This window comes from Semicossyphus pulcher, unplaced genomic scaffold (genome assembly GCF_022749685.1).
Source record: "Semicossyphus pulcher isolate SPU_LCO1_2020_fin unplaced genomic scaffold, fSemPul1.0.p SCAF_6, whole genome shotgun sequence".
NCBI lineage: Eukaryota > Metazoa > Chordata > Actinopteri > Labriformes > Labridae > Semicossyphus > Semicossyphus pulcher.
Window position 1 is genome coordinate 5,184,490 of NW_027211737.1, and position 12,037 is coordinate 5,196,526.

At 43.7% G+C, this 12,037-nt stretch overlaps 1 protein-coding gene across 1 annotated transcript; it reads left to right on the forward strand.

Annotated features, from left to right (window-relative positions):
• Window positions 1-6,436: 6,436 nt before the first annotated feature.
• On the forward strand, window positions 6,437-11,176 carry LOC138610569 (protein NLRC3-like; the record flags this gene model as incomplete). Its single annotated transcript, XM_069683347.1, has 2 exons — window positions 6,437-8,391; window positions 10,974-11,176. Coding segments are annotated over 2 exons (2,130 nt in total), but the record flags the coding sequence as incomplete, so codon positions are not given.
• Window positions 11,177-12,037: the final 861 nt, after the last annotated feature.

A 12,037-nucleotide genomic window follows, 5' to 3' on the forward strand; every position in this document is an offset into this window, starting at 1 on the left:
GCGCACACACACACCACAGGACAGACCACCTGTTGGCACAGAGACACGCCGCCAATATGTTGTGCATACAACTTTTAATAACTTATAAACCGCTGAAGAATATATTGAGTGTTACTAATAAGGGATATTTAAACCCCTTGGCAGAGCTCCTCACTCTGCCGCTGCGTGTATTTCGTGTCGTAACACTCTGGATTTTCCTCTTATTTCTGTCGGGCGTTACGATGTCACTCTGTCGGATCCGCTGTTCCTCTGTCCATGTTCCCCAGTCCCATTGGTGAATGAAAACTGTCAATTAAAAGCAGGGCTACACAGCTGCAGGTAATCCACATTAGCAATCCCTCAAGGCCGGAAGTATACTCGCTATTTCAGTTTAAAAGCATGCAATAAAACCAAAAGCAAAATAGACAGTAATCATTAAAACAATAAAATGACAATAAAATAAAGTTACAAATAAAATCATGACATAAATAAAACTCTATAAAAGCATGCTTAAGCACCTGTGTTGTTTGTTGATTTCAGCTCAGCTTTTAACACTGTGCAGCCACACTTGATCTTAAACGTAAATCCTTTCATCCTAAAATGGTACCTCTCCTTCCTGACACACCGAGTCCAGCAGGTCAGGGTCAACAGCGCCCTCTCTGAACCCAGGTCTGTCAGCACTGGTGCCCCACAGGGTTGTGTCAGTTCCCTGGTCCTCTTCACATTGTAAACAGTTGATTGTATAAGAAACCATCCTGAGAACTTCATTATTAAGTTCACAGATGATACAGCCATCCTGAGCCTGCTGCACAGTCACAGCAGCCCACTGAACTATGTCTCTGAAATAGAGAAATTCCTGCAGTGGTGTGACAAGAACCACCGTGTGCTGAATGTGAGGAAAAGGAGATTGTGTTTGACCCAAAGACGGTGGGTGACCTCAGGCCTCCTGGGGGATTACGAGGAGTTCCAAGGCCAGACGGGATATATAATCCCTCCAGCGAGCTCTGGGTCGGTCCCGGGGTCTCCTCCCAGTTGGACGTGCCCAGGACACCTACAAAGGTGCCTCGGAGGCATCCTAACCAGATGCCCAAACCATCTCAACTGGCTTCTTTCGATGCGAAGGAGAAGTGGCTCTACTCCAAGCTCCCCCCGGATCTCTGAGCTCCTTACCATATCTCTGAGGCTGAGCCCATACACCCTCCGAAGGAAACTCATTTCGGCAGCTTGTATCCGCAAATCATTCTTTTGGTCACTACCCAAAGCTCATGACCATAGGTGAGGGTTGGAACGTATATCGACTGGTAAATCGAAAGCTTTGCCTTCAGATTCGGCTTCACCACAATGGTCCTGTACAATGCCCTCGTTACTGCTGAAGCTGCACTGATCCACCTGTCAATCTCACGATCCAGTTCACCCTCACTCGTGAACAAGACCCCAATATACTTAAACTCCTTTACTTGAGGCAGAGACTCACTCCCCACCCGGAGTGAACAATCCACCATTTTCCGGCAGAGAACCATGGCCATAGACTTGGAGGTGCTGACTCGCATCCCAACTGCATCACACTCAGCTGCAAACCGCCTCAATGCCTGCTGGAGGCATCCCAGCTCGATGAAGGAACAAAACCACACCACTTGCAAAAAGCAGAGATGAAATTCTGAGGTACCCAAACTGAAAACCCTCCTCCCCCTGGCTGTTCCTTTAGATCCTGTCCATGAAAATCACAAACAGAGTCAGTGACAAGGGACAACCCTGGCAGAGGCCAACACGCACCGGAAACGTGCCGAGGATGCGGACACAGCTCTCACTTTGGTTATACAGCGACTGGATGGCGCGTACCAATGGCCCTGGTACCCCATACTCCCGCAGTACCCCCCATAGGACCACCTGGGGGACATGATCATAGTCCTTCTCCAAGTCCACAAAGCACATGTAGACTGAATAAGGAAACTCCCAGGCCTCCCCAAACAGCCCTGCCAGGGTAAAGAGCTGGTCCACTGTTCCATAGCCAGGTGGGAATCTGCATTGTTCCTCCTGTATTTGAGGTTTGACAATCGGCCAGAGCCTCCTTTCCTGCACCCTGGAATAAACTTTACCTGGGAGACAGAGAAGTGTTATACCCCAATACTTGGGACACACCCTCCATCCACCTCACAGGTGTGGCATATCAAGATGCTGATTAGACAGCATGACTATTGCACAGGTGTGCCTTAGGCTGGCCACAATAAAAGGCCACTCTAAAATGTGCAGTTTTACTGAATTGGGGGGGTCCGGGGGGGGTCAGAAAACCAGCCAGTATCTGGTGTGACCACCATTTGCCTCACGCAGTGCGACACATCTCCTTCGCATAGAGTTGATCAGGTTGTTGATTGTGGCCTGTGGGATGTTGGTCCACTCCTCTTCAATGGCTGCCAAGCTGCTGGATATTGGCAGGAACTGGAACACACTGTCATATACGCCGATCCAGAGCATCCCAAACATGCTCAATGGGTGACATGTCCGGTGAGTATGCTGGCCATGCAAGAACTGGGATGCTTTCAGCTTCCAGGAATTGTGTACAGATCCTTGCAACATGGGGCCGTGCATTATCATGCTGCAACATGAGGTGATGGTCGTGGATAAATGGAACAACAATGGGCCTCAGGATCTCGTCACGGTATCTCTGTGCATTCAAAATGCCATCAATAAAATGCACCTGTGTTCGTTGTCCATAACATACGCCTGCCCATACCATAACCCCACCGCCATCATGGGCCACTCGATTCACAACGTTGACATCAGCAAACCGCTCACACATGATGCCATACATGCTGTCTGCCATCTGCCCTGTACAGTGAAAGCCGGGATTCAACCGCGAAGAAAACACCTCTCCAAAGTGCCAGACGCCATCGAATGTGAGCATTCACCCACTCAAGTCAGTTATGATGACGAACTGCAGTCAGTTCGAGACCCCGATGAGGACGACAAGCATGCAGATGAGGTTTCTGACAGTTTGTGCAGAAATTCTTTGGTTATGCAAACCGATTTTTCAGCAGCTGTCTGGGTGGCTGGTCTCAGACGATCTTGGAGGTGGAGATGCTGGATGTGAAGGTCCTGGGCTGGTGTGGTTACACGTGGTCTGCGGTTGTGAGGCCGGTTGGATGTACTGCCAAATTCTCTGAAACGCCTTTGGAGACGGCTTATGGTAGAGAAATTAACATTCAATTCCCGGGCAACAGCTCTGGTGGACATTCCTGCAGTCAGCATGCCAATTGCACACTCCCTCAAAACTTGCGACATCTGTGGCATTGTGCTGTGTGATAAAACTGCACATTGAGAGTGGCCTTTTATTGTGGCCAGCCTAAGGCACACCTGTGCAACAATCATGCTGTCTAATCAGCATCTTGATATGCCACACCTGTGAGGTGGATGGATTATCTCGGCAAAGGAGAAGTGCTCACTAACACAGATTTAGACAAATTTGTGGACAATATTTGAGAGAAATAGGCCTTTTGTGTACATAGAAAAAGTCTTAGATCTTTGAGTTCCGCTCATGAAAAATGGGAGCAAAAACAAAAGTCTTGCATTTATATTTTTGTTCAATGTATATAGCGGAGACACTGTGTGATTTTATGATAGCGCCCTCTGTGTTTGCTTTAACATATCAATCCATCGATCAAATTTTATTTGTATAGTGTCAAATCACAACCAAAGTTATTTCAAGACACTACAGACAGAGCAGGTCTAGACCGTACTCTTTGTTATTTAAAGAGAGGCCCAACCTGAATCACCATGAGCAGCACTTAGTAAAATTCGGCACATTGGCAGAAAAACTTCCTTTAATAGGCAGAAACCTCGAGCAGAACCAGACTCATGTTGAACATCTGAAGAGACTGGATGGGCCGAGAGAGGGAGATGCAGGATAGAGACCGGCAGACAGAGCAACAACATCAACAGATAATACATACTTATGGTTACTATGCCAACAATAATGGTTCAAAAGTGTAAAAATGAGCAAGAACTGCATAGTAATGATAAAAGGCTGATAATAGTAATAAACAGTTGAAGTCAACAGGTCTACTATTAGCATTAGCATCAATAATAATGATACTATGGGGAAGACTGATGTTAGTAGTTGTTGCAGTCGAGCAGGTCCACAGCAGCAGGTGGTCTGCAGCAACGATCCCCAGGAACCTTCAAGACAAGGGAGCACAAGAACTCCTGGGAAGATATATGGTTAGTAACGTTAACGGAACCAGAAGATACAGAGTTAATAAGATGCATTAATATAACATAAATGCATACAGAGAGAGGCAGAGGCAGAGAGAGAGATTTTTGTTAATTCCTGACAAAACTTTAATCTGCTCACCTTTCACCAGTTCTCTGCCCCCCAACCCCACGCACGCACTCACGCACACACACACACACACACACACACACACACACACAGTGTGCCCCGCCTCTCTCTGTTTCTCCCCGTGTGTGTCCGCTCTGATGACTTTCTCCATCGGCTGTACGTTTCATAAAGTCGCCTAAAAACACAACTCCAGTCTTTTTCCACCCACAGTCTGTTTCACAACAGCAGTTGTGTGTTTCAAACCGCCAGTTGAATAGCCCTGCTGTAGCAGCATAACTCTGGGCTGGTCCAAGCCTGAGCCAGCTCTAACTATAAGCTTTATCAAAGAGGAAAGTTTGAAACAGAAGTCACCGTATTTGGACGAGGGGGGGAACTGGAGAGGAGCGAGGGACTGGCAAGCAGTAAATTATTGAAGTTATACAGTTATGCCAAAGCTAACTTGCTACTTGGTAATTTAGATAACAACTAAGCTAACAAGCCAGGTATTGTCTATACTGTATGGAAGTAAATCTGTCTCACCAGATTTTGACCTTTTAAAGCCTTCGAATTTCAAATTATATATGAAATAAATAAAATAAATTATATTCATTAAATTATGTGTCTGAATTTTTTGCCTTATAATTTTCAATAAATCATTTTCACTTTTATTTTTCAATGATCAAAAATTCAAGCTATAAATAATCCAAACAATAAAAATGCAGGTGCTCAAATTCAGTGGGCAAAAATCAGATCCCAAAGTACAAGTTAAAAAATTCAGATGCAACATCCGGGACACCAAGGACGAGCAAACGATTCTGTTTCATATCAACCAACATCCAGCCAATCAGGTTACGCTCCGTTGGTCATGTGTGAGCTGGCTCAGTCCAGGAAGTAAAGGGGAGCGAAGGCAGGGTATTTTATCGCCAGAAATGAGATGCAGAGCCACAGGTGATTGGTTCCTCCCTAACCTGACACACTAAGGGGCGTATCCTGCTAATCAGCCGGTTACATGTAGGAAATGCAGTGTATTTGTTACAGAGATTCTCAGTGCTTTGGTCGTGGTTCCAATCAACAAAAGACACAAAAAACATGTACCCTGACACACAGTCAGAGGCTGATTTGGACTTTATAACCTTTTGTAACACTCTGTACACTGTAACCTTTTTATTTTGTCGGGGTTAAAACGCTCAAGGGGTTCTTTTAGAAGAAAAGAAACCTGTAACACTTATAAACAGAAAGTTCCAACTGAGAAACAGTTAATTTCCTCTTAAGATAAGTTTCACCCCTTTTTAGAGCCACTTTGTACTGACAGGCTATTTAAGGGATCAACCAGTGTGCGTCACGCAAGTAACTTAAGTTCACTCAGCTCAGTCCGACAAATGAAAATTTAAATACAACAAAACCAACCCTTTAAGTCATTCCATTGTGCATTCAAAACCAACTAAGAGTCCAAAGCTAACGAAATATGAATAAACGAAAGTTCACTTGATTTCTTTATAGTGCTTTTACACCCAGAAAACAAACAATAAATCCGCCGTCCGTTTGCCTCAACAAAAAGGCGATCGATCACAACTGGTATACCAGTAAACAAATACAAAAAGGCATCGGTCTCACCCAGGTTCAGGAGGGAGAATAATCCACATGATAGATCCTGTCTTTGTTGTTGTTTCCCGACCTGCGTGTCCAGCCGCGGGAGATGCCCGCACGGAGAGTTGCAATAATCCTTTTAGCTTCTTTCAGTTTCGCCACAGCTCATTCAAAGTTCTTGTTATCCTCATATTTTACTTTCACATTTGAACAGTCTATGGATTATTAAAAGGGTAGCTGCAGTGCTTTCGCCTGGCGCTACATAATTCAATCAGTGCGCACACTGATCCTCCCCCAGCGTCTACGCCACATCCTGCTAATACAACTTCAGCATAGTCATAATTACCAGCCATAACTGCCACATGCACACATCCTTTTACTTTACTGTGGAATATTTAAGTTTACCAGCATTAAAGGCAAAACAGGCATTCAAAAACTTAGGCTATCTCTCTGATTTAAAACCTTCTCATGCACTCCCTTTTACAATTGATTTGACACTTACTTTTTTAATGTGGCACTGTCACACTTTAACACTTTATATTTTCTTATATTGATCTTCTTTTTGGCAATAAGATAATCACCAGACTGTCAAATGTTCTTGGTTTCGTTTCACACTTTTTTCTCTTTTTAGTAAAAGGTCAGCAGGAGGTTTTAGATCAACATAAGATCAGTCTGAGGACGAGATGTGAACGTGTGACTGAAGGAACTGATGAAACAGGAAGTGGAACCCTCCTCAACAGAATCTACACTGAGCTCTACATCACTGAGGGACAGAGTGAAGAGGTTAACACCCAACATGAGGTCAGGCAGCTTGAGACAGCTTCCAAGATGGAGACCCTCCGTGACACTCCAATCAAGTGCCACAAAATCTTTAAAGCCTTAGCTGACCAACAGAGACCCATCAGAGTGGTCCTGACGAACGGCGTCGCTGGTGTTGGAAAAACCTTCTCAGTGCAGAAGTTCACTCTGGACTGGGCAGAGGGCTCGGAGAACCAAGATGTCAGTCTGCTGATTCTGCTTTCCTTCAGGAAGCTGAACCTGATCAAAGACGAGCAGTACAGTCTTCTCAAGCTGCTTCATGATTTCCATCCAACATTACAGAAGCTCACAGCAGAGACGCTCGCTGTCTGTAAACTGTTGTTCATCTTTGACGGCCTGGATGAAAGCAGGCTTTCATTAGATTTCACCAACACTCAGGTTGTGTCTGACGTCTCACAGAAGTCATCAGTCAACCTCCTGTTGATGAATCTCATCAAGGGGAATCTGCTTCCCTCGGCTCTCGTCTGGATAACTTCCCGACCTGCAGCAGCCAATCAGATCCCTCCTACATACATTGACAGGCTAACAGAAGTCAGAGGCTTCACTGACGCCCAGAAGGAGGAGTACTTCAGGAGGAGGTTCAGTGATGAAGAGCTGTCCAGCAGAATCATCTCACACATGAAGACATCCAGGAGCCTCCACATCATGTGTCTAATCCCAGTCTTCTGCTGGATCACTACTACAGTTCTGGAGCACATGATGACCACAGACCAGAAGGGAGAGCTGCCCAAGACCCTGACTGACATGTACTCACACTTCCTGCTGGTTCAGACAAAGAGGAAGAAGCAGAAGTATGATGAGGGACATCAGGTGAGTCCTCAGGAACTGATGGAGGCTGACAGGGAAGTTCTTCTGAAGCTGGGGAGGCTGGCGTTTGAACATCTGGAGACAGGAAACATCATGTTCTACCAAGACGACCTGGAGCGGTGTGGTCTGGATGTCACAGAGGCCTCGGTGTACTCAGGAGTTTGTACTGAGATCTTTAAAAGAGAGTGTGTGATCTTCAAGAAAACAGTCTACTGCTTTGTTCATCTGAGCGTTCAAGAGTTCCTGGCTGCAGTCTACATGTTCCACTGTTACACAAACAAGAACACACAAGTACTGAAGGCTTTCCTAGAAGAGAATGATAGGACGAACCCCTCCCTTGATGACTTTTTGAGGAGGGTCATGGAGAGATCCCTTCAAAGTAAGAATGGTCACCTGGACCTGTTTGTTCGCTTCCTGCATGGCCTCTCTCTGAAGTCCAACCAGAGAGAGGCCATGAAGGAAGCAAACAAAAGTGGTCTCATGGACCTGTTTGTTCGCTTCCTGCATGGCCTCTCTCTGAAGTCCAACCAGGGACTCTCAGGAGGCCTGCTGGGCCGGACAGACAACAGTCCAGAAATCATCCAGAGAGTCATCAACAACCTGAAGGAGATGAACAGTAAAGATATCTCTCCTGACAGAAGCATCAACATCTTCCACTGTCTGATGGAGATGAACGACCATTCAGTACACCAGGAGATCCAAGAGTTCCTGAAGTCAGAGAACAGATCAGAGAAAAAACTCTCTGAGATCCACTGCTCTGCTCTGGCCTACATGCTGCAGATGTCAGAGGAGGTTCTGGATGAGTTGGACCTGCAGAAGTACAAAACATCAAAGCAGGGACGACTGAGACTGATTCCAGCTGTGAGGAACTGCAGAAAGGCTCGGTGAGTCCAGATGTGATTAAAATTACAAATCAGGTTAATAAGTAGTTCAGTTCTTCAAACATCATCACTATAGAATTATCATTACTCTTAAATACTGTTCCACTCTTTTATTGCACAAATGATCTGTCAGTTTATTCTGTCACAGATTCTCTTGAGCTGTTTCAAATGTTTGAAATGCAAAACTGTTGTTTCAGTCAGTTTTGTTTCCTGCTGTCAAGTTCATGAAGGAAAAGCTTTTCTAGTTATTTCTAATATGTGTCACCTTTGACCTTTTTTCTGCTGATGTTTTATCACAGCAGCATTTAACGACATATATATATAACAGTATTTTCCAGCTATCAGTAAAATGATTACTACATGAGTAGATTCTGCAAGGTGTGCTATCTAATCAATAACTATGACCACTATTCTTCAAAGTTTAAAAAAAGATCTGTTTCATTTTCTAAAGCAGATTTCTGAAGACAGAGAGAATTGCTTTCATGTGATTATTTCTGCCATGTTTCTGGTCAGGACAGAGGATGGTCGGGGACGCAACACACTCTGCTTTATATTTTCTATTTCTACAAAGCACTTTATTTTACTTTGTGATGCTCTGTATATATCCAGTGTTTCTGTTGTCAAAGCACTTTGTAAACGTGTTTCTACAAAGTGCTATAGATAAAGGATAAGTGTTATTAGTATGATTCAGATTGAGTATCTAATGTTTGCTGCAGCCGCTGTGGCCACAGGTGAAACTATGGGATCATGTTGAGAGCTGTAACACAGTGATTTGGTCACACAAGTAGAGAATCGTCATCAAACCTGCAAACTGGTTCAGTGATGTCAGTTACACAACAATATCTATGTACAGTTTGCTAACATTAGCTAACATTAGCTTCTGTAAACTGCTGCTCATACGACAGAGACTGTCACAGTAACACCCCTGAGTGTGTTGAACTGAGCAGTGGTGCATTTAGCTGCTCATGAGTTCCACAGTTTACAGAGGGAGGTTGTGTTACATGGCTGTGTTTGAAGTGTTTCCTGATATTTTGTTGCTCACAGAAAGAAGCTGACAGGTGTTTCTCTCTCTTGTTGCTGTAGAGAAGAGTAGGAGCAGGAAATGCACAGCTTCCACCAATATTTAAGGTCTGATGAATATCTCAGAACATTCTGGTCAAATTCAGACTTTTAAAGAGATCGTATACACACCAGTGTTATTTCTCTTAATACTGATACACTGAGAACATCTTTCTGATGACATCATGGTAACAATAATTAAACCTTACCGGTTTGTTAACTGTGTTTGTTTGCTGAATAAGTTCTTCAGATGCTCACAACAGAATGTAGACGACAGAACTTCATGCGCTCAGCTGTCATACACATCAAAATGTTTGATTATTATATTATTTAAATATGTCCACGTCTAATACTGTCAATAGTTTCATTTGGTTTCGGTCCCACTCGACAGCAGTCACTGAATTTTCCCACTCATGCATGTGAACCTGAAAGCAGCAGGTAGCCACCAAAGACAGATCGTCTTTCTCTGTCAGGCCTGGACTAAAATGAGGACTCAGATGCAGAGGATATCACGTACAAGCACACTTTATTGATTTCAGATCCTCTTTGAAGAGTGACAAACAATTGGGCTATGAAAAACTCACTTAATAAACTAAGTCCTGGCAAGATAACCCGCGGAAGATAAACTTCCTAATAAGGAAAATCTCCAATAAAAGGAGAGACAAAAAACACACTAGAAACAGGGAAGATCCTAAAACATAAATCGCTCCCGAAGGAGGAAAACCAAAACTACTGATCAACGGGGCAAAAGAAAAGAGGAGGCTCTACAACTATCTAATACTTATTAAACACAAAATCGCTCCAAAAGGGAGGAAAGAAAACAGTTTACAAAATAACACAAAATCGACGCTAAACTAGAAAACTTTAACAAACGAAAAATCACTCTCAAAGGAGGAAACCAACTTTACGTGGCGTAGCAAAAAACTCTTGGCAAAATCGACTATGACTGTGGATAAGGGCTTGGGTGCACGGACAAGGACGAAACACTTTGGCAAAAGACAAAGGGGAGACGCAGACTATAAGCACATGAGGGTAATGGGGAACAGGTGGAAACAATCAGGGATCAGGGGAGACAATCAGACCGGTGTCACATGAGGAAGGGCAAGTGACCTGAAACGAGAGGAGAGTTAGGTTTCCAAATAAAACAGAAAGTTACGAGACAAAAATCCAAGACAAGACAAACCTCACCGCGGTGTGACATTCTCGACTGTAGTTTTTAACTAAGTTGAAAAAATGTCTTTTAATCAAGACGACCTCATGTTAACGTTTTGGAGACAGACGTTTTCTCCTCCTTTATCTGCATATTAAAGCAAATCAAAGATTCAAAGTGTGCAGGTACGAGAGGGAGTGAGGAGAATTATTGTTTCATGTCAAACACAGAAAGATAAGATGAGCTGAACCCTGAGCTGAACAGCAAACTTAGAGTTTTATTTAACCTGATGTGTCAAACTGTGATCAGACTCATGAAGTAAACACAAAGTGTCTCTTTCATTATAACATATCATGTAATTAATGTGTCATAACAGACTTGTTGGCTGTGGACTGTCAGAGACTCACTGGGAAGTTGTGGCCTCAGCTCTGAAGTCCAACCCCTCCCATCTGACAGAGCTGGACCTGAGCTACAACGATCTGCAGGATTCAGGAGTGAAGCTGTCTGCTGGAGTGGAGAGTCCAAACTGTAGACTGGAGACTCTTCAGTAAGTTTACTGACTGTAGCATGTAGTGTTTCTTATGAGGTTTTAAAGTTTTGGGTCATTAATCTTCAGGATGGACCTGATCACAGATCTGAAGGAGTGATTTAAAAATGTTCTGTCTTTCCAAACAACAAGTCAAGAAAAGAAAAAGGAGAAATTAACTGTTTGAAAGTTTCCACACGACTCACATTGGTGTCGATCAGACCGTGAAGATGATGTCAGCAGTGACGAGGCTGTAGTGTGTGTGAGGGATGTGAACGATGTCGTAGATCTGATGATAGCAGATGAAAACAGGCTGCAGAGAGTTTGAGCTTCTGTGTCACAGACAGAGAGACAGGGACGATACAGGAAAGAGAGACATGAATGCAGAGCTCAGTAAAGGTGAAGGAAGGAACTGTGATGATCTTCATGGTATCAGAAGCTGACAGCCCACACAGCTGCTGTGCTGTGGTGTGCATCAAAGCAGAGCTAAGAGTAATAAACAGCAGCCTAACAGCAGCCACAACAACACAACAGAGCAGGATTCAAGGTCTGTTTGAAGGTTTAAAAAAAGACTGATGTAATTAGTACAAGAATATCAGTCACAGTGTTTGTGATTTACAACATGAACAGACTGTACATTTATGCAGATTTTATTGACCAAAGTTCAGTCAAACTTTAGAAGCTGGATAAAGATTAAATGACACATCAAAGTCATTTGAACAGGTCAAAAGGTGCAGCATCCTTCAAAAGAACAAGTGTTACACCTGCTTAAAGCCACATGAAGAGATGATTCTGAGTGACAGCATTAAGTTTGAGTTATCTAAGCTTCTATATTATTTCCTGTTCTTCTTTCTAACAGATCAAAGTGTTGCTTTGTTTTCATGTCAGCATTGAGGACTTATCTGAAGAAACAG